General features: G+C 48.8%; 2 protein-coding genes and 1 pseudogene across 2 annotated transcripts in view; 1 reads left to right on the forward strand and 2 right to left on the reverse strand.

Moving 5' to 3' along the window:
• Positions 1 to 8,456, forward strand: part of LOC105705254 (rho guanine nucleotide exchange factor 11-like) — a 79,652-nt gene extending 71,196 nt beyond the window's left edge. Inside the window, 10 exon segments of the mRNA XM_064372104.1 lie at positions 486 to 664; positions 1,244 to 1,319; positions 1,578 to 1,745; positions 3,231 to 3,321; positions 4,037 to 4,162; positions 4,587 to 4,648; positions 6,066 to 6,161; positions 7,077 to 7,324; positions 7,554 to 7,753; positions 8,399 to 8,456. Of these exon segments, the coding sequence (XP_064228174.1) occupies positions 486 to 664; positions 1,244 to 1,319; positions 1,578 to 1,745; positions 3,231 to 3,321; positions 4,037 to 4,162; positions 4,587 to 4,648; positions 6,066 to 6,161; positions 7,077 to 7,324; positions 7,554 to 7,753; positions 8,399 to 8,456 (1,304 nt within the window).
• Positions 8,457 to 8,670: 214 nt separating this feature from the next.
• Positions 8,671 to 12,216, reverse strand: LOC135273188 (leucine-rich repeat-containing protein 71-like; annotated as a pseudogene).
• Positions 12,217 to 20,253: 8,037 nt separating this feature from the next.
• LOC135273185 (small proline-rich protein 2A-like) lies at positions 20,254 to 20,472 on the reverse strand. The gene has a single exon (XM_064372102.1). The coding sequence runs from the start codon at positions 20,470 to 20,472 to the stop codon at positions 20,254 to 20,256; it is 219 nt and encodes a 72-aa protein (XP_064228172.1).
• Between the last annotated feature and the right edge of the window lie 1,377 nt (positions 20,473 to 21,849).

Genomic DNA, 21,849 nt, shown 5'->3' on the forward strand with positions numbered 1-21,849 from the left:
AGCCTATGTGGTAACCCTAGAGGAGCAGGGGGAAGACTGAACAAGGGGGTCTAGCCTCAGCTTGTCACTCTCCCTGGCGTCCTGGGCATCTTTTACTACCCCCAAATTTCAGACATTGGGATCAGGACAGAGAAGTGTTAGGAACCCCAGCCTGATTTGAACGGGCTTTCTGGAGGCGTTATCGTGACCATTCCCACAGTCTGTCCCCTGCATCTGTAGAGCTGGCTGTGGTAGAGGCAGGAATTCCCAAGAGCTATCAGTGTCTTCAAAGCAGTGGTCTGTCTGAGACCTGGTGATGCTCAGTAAAAGTTACCCTTATCACTTGAGGTCCTCATGTGAGGCAGGAGTGGCTCACCTCTACCCACCCACACCTGCTGGTTTGAAGCAAGCCAGTTGCCATGGATGCATTCAGGCAGGTAACAGCTGACGCTGTGATAGACTTCTCAGGCAGGAGCCCCAACCATCTCCTCTGTCCTGTTTGGTAGGTGGCACCTCTGAGCATGAGAAGCTCTGCCGGGCCCGGGACCAGTGCCGGGAGATTCTCAAGTATGTGAATGAAGCAGTGAAGCAAACAGAGAACCGCCACCGTTTAGAGGGCTACCAGAAACGCCTGGATGCCACCGCCCTGAAGAGGGCCAGCAACCCCCTGGCAGCAGAGTTCCAGGTAGGAGGCAGAGGCTGCAGCACCGTCAACCCCTCACACTTGTTGCGCACCCTTAGGAGCAGAACTCTGGCAGGGCTTGGAGAGTCTTAGAGGTAGGAGACACAGACCAGATACGGTGGCACGATGGAGCCCCAGAAGACACATACCCTGTTACTGTCACCCTGTCCCTAGATGAACAAGGCAGACAGCCACACCCAGGAAAGACTAGATCTTGGAACTCAGCCTGAGAGAGCAGGGCACCGGGTAGAACTGGAGGAAAGGTGGAGGTCCTCTGGGAGGGAGCAGAGCTGGAGGCATGGCCGGGAAAAGCAGTGTGTGGTCTTTTTAGGACTGTAGCTGGCACATGGTAGGGGCGGGTGGGAGACCCAAAGTCAGAGCCATCAGTATATCTCCCAGCTGGCACGTGGCACATGACTTCACAGTTACCTTTTTGCTTGTCTTCATCCCCTACAAGAGAGTAAGGGCAAGGACTCTTTCTTATTCACCAATTCCCAGCACATTAGCACAATGTCTGGCACACAGTAGGTTCTCAAATACTGGAATGAATGAATGAATGAATGAATGGTGTCTCCTTAACAGAGCCTGGACCTTACAACCAGAAAAATGATTCATGAAGGGCCCCTGACCTGGAGGATCAGCAAGGATAAGACCTTGGGTATGTGCCAGGGCACTGGGACTGAGCGGGAACCTGCAGTGGGTGGGCCTCCCTGGGCTCTTCTCTGTGTGTTTCCCAAGCATTGAAACATGATTGGAGGCGACATGTTGGGACATGGGAAAGGAGTAACCAGAAAGAGAAATGGGGTCACCAGACTCCCAGGGCTTCCTAGAGCCTCCAAGAGCCTGAGGCTCCGCATTGTGCTCGTGAGGGATGAGTGGGACCAGGTAACGCCTGCCCCCGACCATACCCCTCCAGACCTTCACGTGCTGCTGCTGGAGGACCTCCTAGTGCTGCTGCAGAAAAAGAAGAAGAAGCTACGGCTGAAGTGCCACAGCAAGACTGCCGTGGGCTCCTCAGGCAGCAAGCAGACCTTCAGCCCCGTGCTCAAGCTCAATGCCGTGCTCATCCGCTCTGTGGCCACAGGTACCTGGGGAGATGGTCCAGGCTGGCCTCGGGCTCGGGGACCGTGATCTCTATTACTCCTGTCCAGCTGGATGAGGCAAGACCAGTTTGAGGCCTTTACAGGACCTACCAGTCCACCTATGTTCCTTTCTTCCTGTCCTGACCCAGCCTAAGCAGAGGACAGAGTGGGGTAGGATGAGGGTTGGGGGGGACCAAGAGAAAAACTAGACAGCCGTGCGCAGGTGTGGTCAGCGGTCCTCCAGCACCAAGAGGAAACTAGACAGCCATGGTCAGCGGTCCTCCAGCACCGAGAGGAAACTAGACAGCCTTGCGCAGGCGTGGTCAGCGGTCCTCCAGCACCGAGAGGAAACTAGACAGCCTTGCGCAGGCATGGTCAGCGGTCCTCCAGCACCGAGAGGAAACTAGACAGCCTTGCGCAGGCGTGGTCAGCGGTCCTCCAGCACCGAGAGGAAACCAGACAGCCTTGCGCAGGCGTGGTCAGCGGTCCTCCAGCACCGAGAGGAAACTAGACAGCCTTGCGCAGGCGTGGTCAGCGGTCCTCCAGCACAGTGCTGGTTTGGTTGGGATGTGCACACTGAGGATGGGGCAAGAGTGTCCGAGCAGGACGGGGAAGAATAGGATTAGGCAGGGTGAGTAGGACACAGCTTTCTGCTACAAGAGTGACTTGAGCAGAGCTTGGTTCCAAAAGATGTTAGATGTTAGTACCTACAGTACAGAGCTGGGTCCACTGGACAAAGGCATTTCAGTGAGAAGTGCCATGTGTGTGAGAAAGGGCTCTGGAGCAAGAGTCAGGCAACCAAATTCTCTGGGCTCACTTCCTTCATCTGTGAGATAGGAGTGATACCTACCCAAATTCTTGGGGAAATCAAAAGGGATGACAGGTATGAAAAAGTTTTAGAAACTCCTGGCCAGGCTCAGCGGCTCACGCCTGCAAACCCAGCACTTTGGGAGGCTGAGGCAGGCAGATCACTTTGAGGTCATGAGTTCAAGACCAGCCTAGCCAACATGGTGAAACTCCATCTCTTCTAAAACAACAAAAATTAACCAGACGTGGTGGCAGGGGCCTGTAATTCCAGCTACTCGGGAGGCTGAGGCAGGAGAATCACTTGAACCCAGGAGGTGGAGGTTGCAGTGAGCCAAGATCTCACCACTGCACTCCAGCCTGGGCGACAGAGCAAGACTCTGTCTCAAGATAAAAAAACCATTTTGTCAGTCCTAAGCACCATACACGCGTCGGCCATCACTATTATTAGAGCATGAAAGGAATGGTGGCTGTGAAAGGTGACATTAGGGGTCCTGGAATTTCCTCTGTCCCTTGTGTAAGTGGATTCCAAGTGGTCCCGATGACCCACCTCTGTCTCACGCTGCACTCTTCATCCTCATTGAGGGTCAGGGCTTTGGGTCCCACTCTGTCACCCTGGCCCAGGCTGCAGTCACAACTGCCGTCCCTAATATAGGCCCTTCTACCTTCCTTTCCTCATGCAGATAAATGGGCCTTCTTCATCATCTGCACCTCCAATCTGGGCCCACCCCAGATCTATGAGCTGGTTGCACTGACGCCATCAGACAAGAACATGTGAGACTTGATTGAGGGGTCATCCGTAACTGTGGTCCCCTTGGGACCAGGGTGGTGTGTATGAGGATGGTGGACAGCAAGGCCAGGGCTGGGCCCCAGAGCAGTCCCTGGACAGGGAGTTGGGAAGGGAAGTGGGAGGTAGGACAGAAGAAGAGAAGCTGGGAGGGGTCATAACCCCTGACCTGGTCACCAGGCCCGCCTCTGGGAGAATGAGCTCCTCGTGGTCTTCCAGCCGCAGCCGCTGCTGCTTCTCTGCTTCCTGCCCTACTCCCTTCACCATCCGGCGAATTAGATTCATGCATCCTTCTCAGGCGTTTGCCTCCCACTCAGCCCGTGTTTTCTGACGGCAGCCGCCAGAGGTGGTGTGGTACAGTGGAAGGAGGCGGGTCGAGTCAACCCGTTTCCCACCTCCAGGGTTTTCATTTGTAAAATGTGGCTAATGCTCCCTGTTAGGGAATTACTTTAGAGAGAAAACAGAATGCTTTGCACAAAGCGTAACAGAGGGTTGGTGTCTAGGATTTGGTCGCTGCAAGTAATCTAACCCCAAGGGAGCAGCCAGGGAGGACTGTATGGGGAGGTGGGAACCTGCCAGGCAGAGGGTCTTTAGGGCCTGGAGAAGGACCTGGAAGCCCTGAAGCAGTGGGCTCGGCACGGGGGTGGTGTGTGCCGTGGTCTTGCTCTCACTACAGTCCTCTCTGTTCTTGCCGAGCAACAGATGGATGGAGCGCTTAGAAGAGGCTGTGCAGCACGCCACCAGGCACCCCAGAGCTGCCCCAATGCCTGTCCATCCTCCACCCCCAGGGCCCCAGGAGCCAGCCCACCAGGGATCTACACCCAGCAGGTGCAGCGCTTAGCCCTCCAGACCCCACACTCTCTCCACTCCAAACCTCCTGTTTCCTGCTGCTTCTAAGTCCTTCACCCCAGGGGTGGACAGCCACAACAGGGAAATGCTAGCAGGGAGCAGACAGCTCCAAGCGCTGGCAGATGGAAGAACATGCCCCCTGTCCCTGCTTCCTGTCCCTGTCTGCTCCCCCACAGCCTGCCACCTGACTGTAATAGAGCCTGAGCCTGAAGTAGGGTGATGGGGGTGTAGAGCAGGGGACCAGGAAGCTCAGCCAGCAGCCCCCCTCACCGGGCTGCCATGCAAACCAGCCAGGTGAGGAGGCCCCACACCGTCCTCAGATCCTACTCCATCGCCCATTCTAACACAGGAGTCCATGATGGAATCTCATGACATCTCACCCTGGGTTGGTTTCCTCCTTCAGGGTAGAACTGGATGACTCAGACGTGTTCCATGGTGAACCTGAACCTGGGGAGCTGCCTGGAGGTAAGGGCCCTGAACTGTGCAGTGGGAGCCAGCACAGGTTGGATGTGAGTATGGGGGTGATGGGAGAGGCCATCAGGGCCCAGGGTGTGAGGTTTTGATGAAGAGTATAGAAGAAACAGGGTGGGAGAAAGAGTCTGGAGGAGGAAGGAGAGCAGACTGAATATACTTAGGCAAGTGTGAGCTCACTCACCTGACCAGAGATTCCCACCCAGCCTCTCTGGGTGATGGCATCAGCTGTGGAGGAAGAGGAGCAGCCTGGCGGGGTCCCCTGCATCCTCTAGCCGGGGATTACTGCTGGGGAGAGAGATGCGTGCCGCAGCTACAGGAATGGGAAACATGGGGAGCCGGGGCGCTCAAAGGGCTTCAGATGCACTTTCCGTGATGGGATTGGTAGAGGGGACGGCGTTCTCATTGAGAGCTTGTGTGTGGAGTAACCTGGGGTCTTGTGTTCAGGAGAAATCTCAGGCTTCCTGGCTGGGTCCCTGTTGTTTCCTTCTGCTTAGAATGCTTTTTCTCCTAACGCCGCACCTCCGTGTCTATTCCTGTGTCTCCTTTACCCAATCTGTTTAACGCCAGCACTGCCCAACCCTCACGCCATACTCTGTTGTTTTCTTCTCTCCCGTGGAAGTTACCACCTTCTAACAAACTGCATAACTGACTGAAGTGTCTATTTTTGTGTGTCCTTCCACTAGAATGTACGCTCAGCATGGGCAGGGATCTTTTTGTTTTGCTTACTGTTGTATGCTTAGAGCCTGGGACAGTGCCGGCCAAAGGAAGTGCCCAGTGACAACAGTAGCAGAGGTGGCAGATGGGACTAGAGGGTGTGAAGGACAAGGCTGGGAAGACACCTGGCGAGTGAGGGGTCTGGGGAGTGAGCAAGGTGACAGGAAGGCAGCCCAGGTTGGGGAGCACCACGGGCGACCTTGAGACAAGAAAAGCGGAGACAAGCTCGCAGGGAGGCAGACAGGTTTGCCCGGCCCAAGCAGTGAGCCCAGGGAGGAAGGTACCCACCCTGGGAAGAGTGGGCTAGTCTGAGAGGGTGGCAAGAAAGAAAGAACAAAGCCTGGGGCATGCACAGGGCGGGGTTCCGCGCCTGGGGCCTTGCAGCAGGGGCTTCCTGCCCTCCCCTGGGGCTCCGCTCTGCCTCCCTTCCAGTAGCATTTTTCATTCCATCTGCCCGAGGCCTGCCTGTCCTGGGTTTCTGGGAACTGACCTTCCTTCTCTCTCTTGGTGAATCGGTGGAAAGTTCTCCGTGCTGCCTGGGATGTCATCGTGTATGATCTTGTGTTCACCTTGTTCTTCCCGTTTTCTCCTCCCCTGCCCCCACCTCCTGCCCTCTCTCCTTCCTGCTCGCTCTCCCTTCCCTTTCCTTGTCTTTCGGTCTCTCCTCTTCCTGGTGGTGGTGGTGTCGGTGCAGCTGAGGTGGCAGGCAGCAAGGTTGTCCCTGCACTACCAGAGAGTGGCCAGTCAGAGCCCGAGCCGCCTGAAGTGGAAAGCGGAACAAAGGCTATGGGTAATAACTTTCTCCTCGGAGCCAAAGACAGGCCAGGACTGGCGTGTGGGACCTGAGGGCAGAGCCGGACCCCTGCCCGTGGTCACACACACACCCACCAGCTCCCTCAGCTGCCCGGAAAGGGGAGGAGGAAGATGTGGACCTAAGGACGTGGATGGTCCCTGTGCTGTCCGTCCAGCCTTAAGAAGCCACCTGTCCAGGCTCCCGTTTAGAGCAGCAGGGATAAACACCAGCGTGCAGTTGTGAGAGGGGCAGGGAAGCCTGGCCTGATGCCAGGAGCCCAGTGTCCTTCACCTGATGTTCGAGCAGCTGCTTCCCCACCCCAGACGCCACTCCAGTGTCACTGTGGAAAGCAGCTGAAAGGGCCTCCCAGGTTCCACAGTGGTTCTCTGAGCTTCCTGCCTGTCAGGAACCCTCCAAATCTTTCCTCCAGCTGTCTCTGACACCCCTCGGTTGGGTCGAGGGACCTCCAGAGGCTCGTGGCATGGATGGCAGAGGCGCAGGGCAGGGCTGCAGTTCATCCAGAGCTGGAGTCAGGCAGGGCGAGAGGGCTGCTGCCTGCTCCTTTTAGAAGAAGAGCCTGAAACCAGCCCCTGATCTGTTTACTCAAGGAGGGGGAGCCACTCCCATTTCCCCAAACAAAACACTGTAGCCCGACACTTCTCCCTTGAGTTCACTGCTCAGCATCTCCCCCAGGTTGGGGCCAGACTGAGCAACGTACCGTCTAGAAAGGCTGGGGACCAGGGCTTTTTAGGGGACTGGCAGACAGTGAGCAAGGCCCACGTGCTCAGACTTCGCCTGGAGAGGGCTGCCTGGCCTGCACTATCAAGCAGCTGGGGAACCCCACGGGAGCGGGGGGATAGCTCCAACTTCTCTGTTTGCCTCCTGATCACTTTTCTCTTCTTGTGGGGACAGGGAACTGCTTTTATGTCAGCATGCCAGCAGGACCCCTGGACTCAAGCACCGACCTTTCAGGGGCACCCACGAGCCCCCCTCAGCCTGCCAGCCTCCCTGCAGGGCAGATAGAGCCTCAGCCTCAGCTGCAGGGAGGCAATGGAGATCCAAGACGCCCCAGCCGCTCTCCCCAAAACCTGGCCCTCAGGGATGTGGGCATGATCTTCCATACCATCGAGCAGCTCACCCTCAAGCTCAACAGGCTCAAGGTGAGGGAAACAGGGCTTGTCCCTGCAAGACTCCAGCCCATCACCCCAAAACCATTCCCTATGAGCCCTAGATCCTGTCCTGGCCCAGGGATCTTCCCCCAGCTCACCCAGCCACCCTTAAATCACACCCCCTTCCCCAAGGCCCAGCACAGATCAGAGTGTGACCCCTTCCCCAGGGGCCTTAGCAATAGAAGGACTTGAGCAGACAATCCCCCGCCGACTCTTCCAGGACATGGTGCTGGCCCACAGAGAGCTGCCCAAGTCCCTTGGGGGAGAGTCGTCTGGTGGCAGCACGCCTGTGGGCAGTTTCCACACAGAAGCAGCAGCAGCTCGATGGACAGATGGCTCCCTCTCACCTCCCACTAAGGAGCCCCTGGCTTCTGACTCCGGGAACAGCCATGAACTGGGACCCTGCCCTGAGGATGGTGAGTGAAGCCAGGTCCCTCTCAGTACCTACCGTCAGGGAGAGGTCCCCCAATTTGTGAGGACACATTGCCAAGCAGTAAGAGATGGTGGTTCTGAGAGTCTGGTTTCCCCTTGAGTGAAACGAATTCATTCCCTCAGCTTCAGAGAGGGACCCCACAGATGCTTCCCCGCAAAATGGGGAGCTTAGAATTGAGCCCTCTTATTCCTTGTGCTATGGAGGTAACAAACCACGAGGAGCCTGGTGTCACATCTGAGACTTTTTTTCCTTTTTTAAATTATTTTCATTATTTGTGTGTGTGTGTGTGTGTTTATATATATTATATTTGAGATACGGGCTTGCAGGTGCACACCGCAGTGCTGGCCTAAGACTCGTGCTTATTAAATGGCGCAGAACCATACTGGGTGGGCCAGGCTATGTTGTAACTCAGGAAGACTTGGCACATACCTACTTGACCTAAGGGCTTTCGGGGCTGATGCAAGTGGAGTTCGGTAGATAGCCCTTTTCAAGCCCTACAAGAAACTAGGGTTTCTGGAGGAGAGGGAAGGTGCTGAAGGAGCTCCTCTCATGAGCCTGAACACTTTCTAGACAAAACGTGGAAGCGGTGGCCTCAGGCTGGCCAATTCCTCACCTTCATCCTCCTCCCGCAGGCTCTGACACCCCCTGGAAGAGAGCGCAGCAGATGCAGCCGCATCACCAGGACCATAACCGTGCAAACCACCAAATCCCCTGCGTCCCCACTCCTTCAGGGACTGGCCTGAGACCGGACCCAGGGTGGGGGGATCCTAACTGTCCTCACTGTGGAGGAGGCAGTTGGGGAAACTCGGATCCAGCCAAGGCCTTGGGGGAGACCGGCATGTTGCTTGGTCTGCTCAAATCAGAGTCAAGTTTCAGTGTCTTTTCCCTCCCTTAGCCCAACCCTCTAAGGCCTGGTGTCTCCTAAGGATGCTGACTGCATCTGAAAGGCCCCCAATCACCACGGCTGCCCTCACCCCATACACGTGCGTACGCGTGCGCGCCTGGACGTGCGCTGCCCTCAGACATGCAAGTGAGAGAAGGAGACTTCTGTGTAAATGCACTTTCTTCCTCCCCTCTTTCTCCACAAGACCCCAGGCGGAGGTGGGTGCCTCCCCTCCCCGTTGTCACTTTGGTCCTATAAATATGTATTTATTGTATGTGCATCTTTGCTGTTGTAAATAACTTTGACCTTTTTTGCTCCTGTTCCTGGAGTGCTGGAGACAGTTACGGAAGGAGCTGCCAAGGGAAGAGGGGGTTCACTTGTATCTCCTAGTTAACCCGCATGGGGCTGGAGACCACATTCCAAGAGGGGCTGGGATGAGAGGTACCAGGCAAGCCTGGAATCCCAGGGGTATGCCCTTTGCCTCCATTCCTCCCGGCAGCTTACCTCCAACTCTGGGAAGATGCTGCGCTTCTCTCTGCTCCCGATCTTGATCCCTTTTATCCTGCTTGGCTTCTGCTCAGGGATGGTTACCTCTGGGGCCAGAAGAGGAGCCAGAATGCACAGTGCACATTTCTGATACCACCCAGGCTCCCTCCCCAGAGAGAACAGGCTAGGTGAGGCAAAGACACCCCCCAACCATGGGTTTGGGTGCAGTAGAAATGGCTGGAGGGGGCCGGGCGTCGTAGCTCACACCACCAGTAATTTGGGAGGCCAAAGTGGGAGGATCACCTGAGGTCAGGAGTTCTCAACCAGCCTGGCCAATATAGTGAAACCCCTTCTCTACTAAGAATACAAAAGTTAGTAGGGCATGGTGGTGCATGCCTGTAATCCCAGCTACTGGCTAGGCTGGGACAGGAGAATTGCTTGAACCCAGGAGGCGGAGATTGCAGTGAGCTGAGATCGCATCTGTGCACTCCAGCCTGGGCGACAGAGTGAGACTCCATCTCAAAAAAAAGAAGAAAAAGAAAAAAGAAATGGCTGGAGGGGGACCCCAGCTAGGTGGGTGGGTTCTTTGAAGACAGAGTCACAGAGCTCCAGCTCCGACGAAGGGGGTGTGGAGAGCAGTGGCTCAGGACATCCGGGCCGGATGAGGCTCCCCACGTCATCCCACTGTGAGAAGGAAATCAGGCCCAGAGAGACATGGTGAGGTGAGCTCCAGGCAGGTGCGCTCAGGCCCAGAACAGCCTCCTGCACCCTGCCCAGCACTCTTTCCTCCTCCACGTGGGAAGGTGCTGCCCAGGGGCGCCCGCACTTACTCCCCTTGCCTGCCTTTGTGGCGTCTTCTTTCTTAGGGGTTCCTTGTGCGGGCAACTGCCCAGCCCCTGACTTCTCCTCTTTCTTGGTCAATTCTCGTGGAGAAGGTGAGAAGAGAAGTGCAAGTCCCACCTCTGGAGGGGATGAGCAGTGGTGAGGGAAGGAGAGGGGTTAGGACCGGAGGCTTTAGGGGGAATTCAAAGGCCCATGTGGCCTTCTTCCCTCTACTGCCTCTGCACGTGATGGAAGCCCCTCCGCTGTCCATCCAGCACCCAGGCTCTGTCCCATTGCACACCTACCCATGATTTCTCCTTTTTCTTGCCCAGGCCCTTAGGGGTTTTCATTGCCTGCGTCTTGTCTGTCTTGTCCACCAATGCGCTGTTGCTGATCCCTACCATCTGACTCTTCTCACAGTCTGTTTTGGAGTCCCCGTGTCTCGAGGAGGAGGGCTGTGCTCACAAATGGAAAGGGAGGGAGGAAGAAGCCAGAGCCCCTTCCTCAATGGGGGCATGAAAGGTAGCTGTGTCCGTACTTGGGGAGCAGTGGAGCTGACAGCACCTCCCACCCACCTCCCTGCCTAAATGCTACAATAATTTGTAATGGACTCCTCTGGGGTGAGATGCTTTGGAGAAGAAATAGAAATAGCAGAGGGACCTGGGTGGGGGTGAGACAAAGGGTGAGGCAGGATCTCAGACTGTCATACTGAGGGGGGAAAATAGCAGCTAACTTTTATTGAGCTAAGTGCCAGGTGCTATTTTAAATGGATTGCAGGAATTAAGTCATTAAATCCTCTCAACAGTCATGAAATAGGTACAGTCATCCCCACTTACAGATGAAGAAACTGAAGCAAGGAGAAGTTAAATAACAGGCCAGGCACAGTGGCTTATGCCTGTAATCCCAACACTTTGGGAGGCCAAGAGGGGCCGGATCACTTGAGACCAGGAGTTCGAGACCAGCCTGGTCAACACAGCGAAACTCCGTCTCTATTAAAAAATACAAAAATTAGCCAGGCCTGGTGGCACACACCTGTAATCCCAGCTACTCAGGTGGTTGAGGCAGGCGAATAGCTTGAACCCTGGAGGCGGAGGTTGCAGTGAGCCGAGATTGTGCCACTGCACTCCAGCCTGGGCAACAGAGCCAGACTCCATCTCAAGAGAAAAAAAAAAGTTTAGTTATCCCAAATATCCTGCACATAATGAAATAAAGCAAAATATTCTACCATTAAAAGAAGAAGTTTAGTAACATGCCCAAGGTCACAAGCTAGGATATGGATGAACCGGACTTCAGGTCCAGATGGTCTAAATCTAGTGTCCTGTCTCTTAACCAATACACTCAACTGCCCATAGGGTGGTTCTGCAATTAGAGCCCGCCCAGCAGCGGCTTGGCAAACGTTTATGCAGAAGTCGGAGGGAAAAAGTCATGACAGAGGATGGAGATTTAACCGGATGTCCAGTTTGCTGAAAAGCAGCGGACTTCGGAAGTGGGCTCGAGGGTTAGAGGGCCTGGGCCTGGGGCCTGGGGATTCCTCACCGATCGCGAGCGTTCCTGCGTCCCTTTTTCCAGCAGGAGGCGCCGGCGCTCCACCACCTCAGTGTGCGTCAGCTCGAAGGGTCGCAGGACCTGCGGAAGGCGGGTGCCCCGAGGTCGAACGCCAGCGGAGTCAGGGTCGGCTCCCCCGGCCAGTCCTCGTCCCGGACCCACCTGATCGGCACACCCACCTCCGCCAGCTTCAGGGCGCCCTTGTCCTGGATGCGGTTGTGGGCCAGGGACAGTCAGAGCAGGGAACAGTTAAGCCGGAGGCCCTAAGGGGTGGTCAGGGAGGCGTGAGCCGCCCGAGCCGCACCTGCTCCCAGCGGGTCTCTCCCCGCTGCGCACTCACGTCCGCGATGTGGTTGAAGCCCAGGTTGAGCGAGACGAGGGTCCGGTTGCAGCTGCGCAGCGTGGACAGCGCCTGGCCCAGGAGTTGCGCCCCGCGGTCATCGATGTTGTTGTTGCGCAGAGACAAGCGCGCGATCCTGGGCAGTCGGAGGGAGAATGTGGGTCGCTGGAAACTCGGTGCAGGGCGTCCGCCGGAATTTAGGACTCTTGACGGCTTGAGGAGCCGTCTGGTCTGAGGATGTAGGGGCAGGAATCGAGGGCCCTTGCCGAGATGGTAGGGCGACAAGGACGGCTGGGGACTAAAAATGGCTTGGGATTTCAAGGCAGCCCCAGAGGAAGGGGTGAGGGCCGGGAGTCTCACATGCTGTCCATCATGTCTTCCGATGGCTCCTTTTGTTCAGAAAATTATGAAGCAAACGAACGGGCCGTTTTTCCTATTACTCAGCATCCAATGTCAATGCAGATACAGGAAAACTAAATCAAAACTACCCCGCGCAAAGGAAGATAATGGTGACACATGGCAGCCACTGGGCCTTGGTACTCTGAAATCCAACTGGGCAGGCATTGTGAAGCCACACTCTTCCCATTCCAATATACCAGAAGTGGCAGAAGTTCCTTTTAAGGTGTTGATTCTGTTCTCTGGAAAGAACTCCTTTTAACTTTGCTATGCATTTTTTTGCCATAGGTAGAATTATCCCTTTTTTATACTGTTCTCTATAATCAAACCTGAAGTGTGTACTGTGGACTATGCCCTTCTTGGTTAGGTAACTTGGCAATTCACTTTTCTTTTTAAAATTTTTTGTTATTTTTTTCTTTTCTATAGTTTCCACTTTTATTTCAGATTTAGGAGTTGACATGGTTTGGTTATGTGCTCCCACCCAATCTCATGTGAGACCGTCATCCTCAATGTTGGAGAAGGGCCTGGTGGAGGTGACTGGATCATGGGGGCAGACTTCCCCCTTGCTGTTCTCATGATAGTGAGTGAGTTCTCACAGGATCTTGTTGGTTAAGAGTGTGTAGCACTTCCACCTTCGCTCTCGTCCTGCTCTGTCACGTGAAGATGTGCCTGCTTCCTTTTTGCCTTCTGCCATAATTGTAAGTTTCCTGAGGCCTTCCCAGCCATGCTTCCTGTACAGCCTATGGAACTGTGAGTCAATGAAACCTCTTTTGTTTCTAAATTACCCAGTCTCAGATAGTTCTTTATGGCAATGCAAGAATGGGCTGATACAGGGGTATACACTTGTAGGTGTGTTACAAGGGTGTATTGTGTGATGCTGAGGCTTGAATATGAATAAGCCCATCACCCAGATAGTGAGCATAGAACCCAACAGGTAGTTTTTCCACCCTTAACCCCTTCAATTTCTTCCCTCGTCTATTAGTCCCCTGTGTCTATTGTTGCCATCTTTTTGTCCATGAGTATCCAATGTTCAGCTCTCATTTGCAAGTGAGAGCGTGTGATATGTAGCTTTCTGTTCTCACATTAATTTGCTTAGGATAGTGGCCTCCAACTCCATCCACGTTCCTGCAAAGAACATGATTTCATTCTTTTTTATGGCTGTGGAACATTCCACGGTGTATATGTACCACATTTTCTTTATCCAATTCACTGTTGATGGGCACCTAGGTTGATTCCATGACTTTGCTATTGTAAATAGTACAGCAATAAACATACAAGTGGATGTGTCTTTTTGTTAGAATAATCTATATTCTTTTGTATATATACCCTGTAATGAGATTGCTGGGTGAAATGGTACCTCCATTTTAAGTTCTTTGAAAAATCTCCAAACTGCTTTCCACAGTGGCTGAACTAATTTACATTCTCATCAATAGTGTATAAAATTTCTCTCTTCTCCACAGTCTTGCTAGCAACTGTTGTTTTTTTATTTTTTTAATAATAGCCATTCTAACTGGTGTGAGATGGTATCTCATTGTGGTCCTGATTTACATTTCTGTGGTGATTAGTGATGTTGAACATTATTTCATGTTTTTTGGTCACTTCTGTATCTTCTTTTGAGAAGTGTCTGTTCATGTTTTTTGCCCACTTTTTAATGTGATTATTCGGTTTTCACTTGTAGTGTTGTTTGAGTTCCTTATGGATAATATCCTCAGGATATTAGACCTTTGTCAGATGATTTTTTTTTTTTGAGAGTGCAGTGGTGTGATTTGACCTCCCATTGGCTCACTGAAACCTCTGCCTCCCAGGTTCCACCTCCTGGGTTCAAGCAATTCTCTGCCTCAGCCTCCCGAATAGCTGGGATTAAAGATGCCCACAACCACACCAGGGTAATTTTTGTATTTTTGGTAGAGAGAGGGTTTCACCATCTTGGCCAGACTGGTCTTGAACTCCTGACTTCATGATCTGCCTGCCTTGGCTTCCCAAAGTGCTTGGATTACAGAGGTGAGCCACCACGCCTGGCCCTTTGTCAGATGATTTACAGATATCTTCTCCCACTTAGCAGGTTGTCTGTTTGCTCTGTTGATAGGTTCTTTTGCTGTGAAGAGGCTGTTTCATTTAACTGGGTCCTACTTGTCAATTTTTAGTTTTGTTACAATTGTTAAGAAATTGGGCGCGGTGGCTCACGCCTATAATCCCAGCACTTTGGGAGGCCAAGGAGGGTGGATCTCGAGGTCAAAAGATCAAGATCATCCCGGTCAACACGATGAAACCCCGTCTCTACTAAAAATACAAAAAATTAGCTGGGCATGGTGGCGTGTGCCTGTAATCCCAGCTACTCAGGAGGCTGAGGCAGGAGAATTGTCTGAACCCAGGAGGCAGAGGTTGCGGTGAGCCGAGATCACGCCATTGCACTCCAGCCTGGGTAACAAGAGCAAAACTCCGTCTCAAAAAAAAAAAAAAGAAATTGGTCATAAACTCTTTCCCAAGACCAGTGTCTAGAATGGTGTTTCCTAGGTTTTTTCTAGGATTCTTATATTTTGAGGACTTACATTTAAATCTTTAATCCATCTTGAGTTAATTTTTCAGATGGTGAAAGATAGAGGTTCAGTTTCATTCTTCTGCACATGGCTAGCCAGTTATCCCAGCACCGTTTATTTAATAGAGAGTTCTTTCCCCATTGCTCATTTTTGTTGATGTTGTCAACAATTAGATGGCTGTAGGTGTGCAGCTTTATTTCTGGGTTCTCTATTCTGTTTCATTCGTCTCTGTGTCTGTTTTTGTACCAGTACCATCCTGTTTTGGTTACTATAGCTTTATAGAATAGCTTAAAGGCAAGTAATGTGATTCCTTGTTCTTTTTGTTTAGGATTGCTTTAGCTATTTGAATTCTCTTTTGGTTTCATATGAATTTTAGAATAGGTGTTTCTAATTCTGTGAAAAATAGCATTCATAGTTTGAAAGGAATGATGTTGAATCTGTTGATTGCTTTGGGCAGTATGGCCATTTAACAATGTACAAAATCAGTAACATTTGTATACATCAATGATGTTCAAGCTGAGAGTCAAATCAAAAACAGAATCCCATTTACAATGGCCACACACACACACACAAAAAATAACTAGGAATACATATAATCAAGGAGGTGAAAGGAAGAATATAAAACATCTCTACAGGGAGAACTGTAAAACACTGCTGAAAGAAATCATAGATAACACAAACAAATGAAAAAATTTCATGTTCATGGATTGGAAGAATGCAGTTCACTTTCTAACCAAGTGTCATTTAAGGCTGTTGAAAAGCTGTTTTGCTTCATTTCATTTTATTTTCAGATCCTGCTTGTGGTTACTTTGGAAACATGATTCCTCAAAAATTTAGTGGATTTCTAATCTGTTTGCTTCTAGCCAGTTCTATATGCTAGTAACTATACTCACATTTCTTTCACAGATGAAATTCTTGTACTTCCTTTTTCCATGTCTTCTTCCATTACCGTGGCTCCTTTGACATTATCTGGAAAAATAAACTTAGGTGGGATGACATCAAAACTTAATCTAATCTTACCTGCAAACCTGAGTTTTGATGGACTTTTGTCTCTCAAAATCACTCTGGATTTTATCTCTTCAGATTTTTGGTTTCCTTCTATTCTCTTGCATTTATGTTTACAAAAGAGCCCATTTTCTTTGTTTTTAAAATACCTTTATTGACACAGAATTTACATACTACAAAATTCACCCTTTTGAAGTGTATATTCAATAGTCCTTCATACATTCACAGTTCATGCAATTATCAACACTATCTAATTTCAGAACCCTTTAATCACTCCTCCAAATAACTCCATACTGATGAGTTGTTAATCCTCATTCCCCTGCCCCCAGACCCCTAGAAACCACTACTCTACATTCCGTTTCTAGAAATTTGCCTATTCTTGACATTTCATATAAATAGCACTAAACAATATGTGGTCCTTTGTATCTGACTTCTTTAACTTAGCATAATATTTTATTTTATTCATTTATTTATTATTTATTTTTATTTTTATTTTACTTTAAGTGCATACTATATCTGGCATTTCTCCCCATGTTAACCCTCCCCACCCCCTCTCTCCCTTCCCTGGCTGCCCCTCCAACTGCCCCCAGTGTGTGATGCTCCTCTCCCTGAGTCCACATGTTATCATTGTTCAACACCCGCCTATGAGTGAGAACCTGTGCTGCTTGGTTTTCTGTTCTTGTGTCAGTTTGCTAAGAATGATGGCTTCCAGATTCATCCAAGTCCCTACAAAGGTCACAAACTCATCGTCTTTTATGGCTGTGTAGTATTCCATGGTGTATATGTGCCACATATTCCTTGTCCAGTCTATCATTGATGGACATTTGGGTTGGTTCCAAGTCTTTGCTATTGTAAACAGTGCTGCAATGAACATTCGTGTGCATGTGTCCTTATAGTAGAATGATTTATAATCATTTGTATATATACCCAGTAATGGGATTGCTGGGTCAAATGGAATTTCTATTTCTAGGTCCTTGAGGAATCACCACACTGTCTTCCACAACGGTTGAACTAATTTACGCTCCCACCAACAGTGTAAAAGTGTTCCTATTTCTCCACATCCTCTCTAGCATCTGTTGTCTCCAGATTTTTTAATGATCGCCATTCTAACTGGCGTGAGATGGTATCTCAGTGTAGTTCTGATTTGCATTTCTCTAATGACCAGTGACGATGAGCATTTTTTCATATGTTTGTTGGCCTCATGTATGTCTTCTTTTGTAAAGTGTCTGTTCATATCCTTTGCCCACTTTTGAATGGGCTTGTTTGTTTCTTCTTGTAAATCTGTTTTAGTTCTTTGTAGAATCTGGATATCAGCCCTTTGTCAGATGGGTAGATTGCAAAAATTTTTTCCCATTCTATTGGTTGCCAATTCACTCTAATGACTGTTTCTTTTGCTGTGCAGAAGCTGTGGAGTTTGATTAGGTCCCATTTGTCTATTTTGGCTTTTGTTGCCAATGCTTTTGGTGTTTTGGTCATGAAGTCCTTGCCTATGCCTATGTCCTGAATGGTTTTGCCTAGATATTCTTCTGGGTTTTTATGGTGTTAGGTCTTATGTTTAAGTCTTTAATCCATCTGGAGTTAATTTTAGTGTAAGGTGTCAGGAAGGGGTCCAGTTTCTGCTTTCTGCTCATGGCTAGCCAGTTTTCCCAAAACCATTTATTAAACAGGGAATCCTTTCCCCATTGCTTTTGTCAGGTTTATCAAAGATCAGATGGTTGTAGATGTATGGTGTTGCCTCCGAGGCCCCTGTTCTGTTCCATTGGTTTATATCTCTGTTTTGGTAACAGTGCCATGCTGTTTTGATTACCGTAGACTTGTAGTATAGTCTGAAGTCCAATGGTGTGATGCCTCCAGCTTTGTTCCTTTTGCTTAGAATTGACTTGGCTATGCGGACTCTCTTTTGGTTCCATATGAAGTTTAAGGTGGTTTTTTCCAGTTCTGTGAAGAAGGTCATTGGTAGCTTGATGGGGATAGCGTTGAATCTGTAAATTACTTTGGGCAGTATGGCCATTTTCACAATATTGATTCTCATTTACTCTTTTCCCATACTGGGGAGTCTCTCTTGGCTCCCAGCCTATCATCGGCAAGCAGGCTGCCTAATTTCTTTCTTCTTCCTTTCTTTGTTTTAGTATTTCTTATCATTTTCCTGCTGAATTCCAGTGTCTGCTCTGGATCATCTATTTGAAGTATCATTATCTACTCTCTATTTTGGTTATTCTTAGTAATGGAAGTAAGTATAATATACCTTAAGTTAGCCACCTTGAAGCCTCCCTCTTTTAGCACTTTGACTATATCATTTCAGTCTCTCCTGGCCTGCATGGTTTTTGGTGAAAAATCTGCTAATAGTCAAATTATGGGGATTTCCTTATATGTGACTTGATGCTTTTCTCTTCCTGCTTTTAGGATTCTCTCTGTGTCTTTGACTTTTGCAGTTTGGTTATTATATGATTTGGAGAGGACAGCTCTGGTTTGAATCAGTTGGGGAATCTTGAAATTCCTGGATCTGATGTCCATATATCTCTCAAGACTTGGGAAGTTTTCAGCTATTGTTTTGCTAAATCAGCTTTTTGTGCCATTCACTATCTCTTCATCCCCTGGAATTTTTATAATGTGAATATTTGTTCACTTAATGGTGTCCCATAAGTCCCATAGACTTTCTTCACTCTTTGCTAATTTTTTTCCTTTAACTGGAAAAAAATTAAAATGATGCTTTCAAAAAACTTACCTTCAAGTTCTGAAATTCCTTCATCTGCTTGATTTAGTCTCTTGGATGTCCTACATTTCTGTGCTCCGCATGGGTTTCACCACTTCTGTGCTTTATCCCAGTGCTCTCCTTTAGACACTGTAATCCAAATGTAGTTGGTTATTTGTTGTTTTGGTTTGTTTTTGTGAGGGTGGTGGGAGAACTGGGCATCTCTAGTCATCCATCTTGCTGATATCATTGTCCTCTTGTTAATTTTATTTCTAAATGTTTTATTGTTTTTGGTTCTATTGTAAAAACTGTAAATGTAAAGCCCAAAACTATGGGGGGGAAAAAAAACCCTAGAAGGAAATCTAGGCAATACCATTCAGGATGTAGTCTTCAGCAAAGATTTCATGACGAAAACATCAAAAGCAATTGCAACAAAAGAAAAAATGGACAAATTAGATCTAATTAAACTAAGGAGCTTCTGCACAGCAAAAGAAACTCATTAGAGTGAACAGACAACCTAAAGAACGGGAGAAAATTTTTGCTGTTTATCTATCTGACAAAGATCTAATATCCAGAATCTGCAAGAAACTTAAAGAAATTTACAAGAAAAAACAAACAACTCCATTAAAAGTGGGCAAAGGACATCAACAGACAGTTGCCAAAAGAAGACATTTATACAGCCAACAAACATAAAAAAAGCAGCACAGATGCAGAACCCACAGATACAGAGAGCTGACCTAAGAAATTCTTACACACACACACACACACACACACACACACACTTAGAACTTACAGACAAATTCAGCAAGATTACAGGATACAAGATCAATATGCAAAAATCAATTGTATTTCTATGCACAATAAAACAATTTTTTTAGTTTAGACATGTTAAGTACACTGATATTATTATGCGATGTATCTCTAGAACATTTTTATCCTGCAAAAGTAAAACTCAATGCACACGGAACAACTGCCCATTTTCTCCTTTGCTCATTGTAGTTTTGATTTGAATTTCTCTGATGCTGTACTGCTGCTAATAGACTACTATAAAATGAGTAGTAATGATGTGTCAGCTGAATTCCTGATACTAATTCCATTTTATGCCTAAGATAAATTTGTGATATAAATATTATTTTCCACAATTTGCAATAAAGAGATTAAAATTCTGATTGAATTGTTCCTCAAATCAATCAAAAACTAATTAAGGAAAAATAAAGGGGTTTAAAATGATATGAAAATAATCGTTGATATGGCCCAAAATTCAGATAACAATAATTGTGAGATCCTGCCTATGGATGAAAGAAAGATGGAAAGAAACCCAAATAATTGTATAATATTGCTAATAAAGCAGATTCAAAATGAAGCAAAAGATTCATTCACAAATATATATGCAAAGATGATTTATTCAGGGAGTGAAAGAAAAGTGACAATTGCACAGGTGGGAGAAGCTCATGCCCAGGTGACAGACAGACACAGAAAACATCAACAGAATTCTCTGATGGTTCCCAGGGAGAGAGCTGCTGCTCTTTCTTCCAAAGCTGTGAGAGCTGGCACAGCTGAGGACTTCCTTTTCTCAGCTCCACCTGGACAGTGGCAGTATGGCAGCCTCAAAAAGGAAACATTTTGCTGTCAGGGATCATCACAGGCAGATTACAGGCAAAGGGGAAAGAAGCTCCCTGTGTAACCACGGTAGGCTTTGATAAGAAGATGCAGGTGAAGCTGTGGAACAAGATGAGCCAATTATCCTCATCATTTCATGATCCTGATGAATCCCGAAGCTGTTACTTGCTCTTGGGTGGATACTTCTGCTGGCAGGGGGGAGAAGGTGGCACAGGAGGACATTTCTGCTGGCACTGCTGAGGTGGGCAGGGCTCTGGATGCTTTGGTGGTGGGCAGGGCTCAGGGCACTTCGGGGGTGGACATGGCTCTGGGCACTTTGGCATGGGGCACATAGGAGGTGGCTGGCAGGGCTGCTTACACTGCTGCTGTTGGTAAGACATCCTGCTGGAGTCTCAGAATCTGAAAGAAATGATATGACAGTGTTCACAGGAAGGGACTCCTCCAGAGAGAGAAGCCAAAGCTTATGTAACACCATGGGATATTATTTCTCCAGTCTCCAAAAATTTATTTAAAGTCTTATCTGCCTTTTAATGACTCCCTCATTTCTCTCTTCCACTTTAGCAAATTAATTGCTTCCTTGGCCCTGGGAAATCCTGTGTTTTCTCATACAATTTTTCCAAAGAAAATATCTCTGCAGTAATGAACCAAGCATGTTATCTCTGTGAAAATTACACCTTCAGGAAAGGCAGTGACACGTTCAGATACCATGGGCAATCTCACACGCCGTTTCTACCACCATTATCTGTTGTAAAGTTCCAGTGGGTTGACTTGAGCACAGAACAAAGGGCTGTTTGGGATGGATTGCAGGCTCTTCCGCCTATTAAGTCACAAACATTTGAAAAGAACACCAAGAAAACATGAGGAAAAAAAATACTTTGTTCTTTCTTCTTCTCCACATCAAAGCTTTCCTATTCATTTCTCTGTCCTTATAGACACCTAAGTGTATACAAGAAACAAGCTAAAATAGCATACCATTGTACTCTAATTCTAAATTTCCATCTACTAAGTAGCATCAAACCCATGGTCACAGAATTGGATCAACCAAACTTGCTGATAACCGATTAAATTCAACATTTCAGGGCACAAAGAACAGAGGCACTCAAGGAAGCAGACTCACTAGGTTCTCCAAAGCAGATCGATGCTCGGGTACCAGGAGTTTAGGAGTCTCACAGCAGGGAATATCTTTATAGGGCCTGCTACCCCACCCACTGGGAAGTGGAACTGCCTAAAACTGGGCTGGTCCAGCAATGTCCCAACTAAAATGCAAATGTATCCTTAGCTGGCATGACAGGGATTCTCAAACTAGGAAATATCCTGTTCTGGGATCTCCCCACTGAGTTAAGTGCTCCTGACTCACAGAGGACCTGCCTTAGCTCTCAGTTTCAGTGACTTATGTTAGAGAGAAAATTGGGGGATTCTCTAACTGCTTGTCAAGGGCGCTCTTGATTAGGAACAGTTATCCCTTCCTATCTTAACTCCCCTGAATCCTAAAACTTCCCACCCTGATCCACTTTAGCTGAATGCCGTATTGCTGTACGTGAACCCAATTCTGCGTCTACTTTCCTTGTACAATTGGCCAATGTGCTAGAAGGAAGGAGAGACCTAACAAAGGCCTGAACTGGGCCTGGCATTTTCTTTGCTAAGTTCCATGATGACAGGCAGGTCACATCAACTCCCTGGGATTACACACAGGGGAGAAAAATGCTTACCTCTGGGTTTGCAAGCTGATCACATGTGCTATCCGCTGACCCTGTTCA

This window comes from Aotus nancymaae, unplaced genomic scaffold (genome assembly GCF_030222135.1).
Source record: "Aotus nancymaae isolate 86718 unplaced genomic scaffold, 86718_ANA_hifiasm-v0.15.2.pri h1tg000348l, whole genome shotgun sequence".
Classification (NCBI taxonomy): Eukaryota; Metazoa; Chordata; class Mammalia; order Primates; family Aotidae; genus Aotus; species Aotus nancymaae.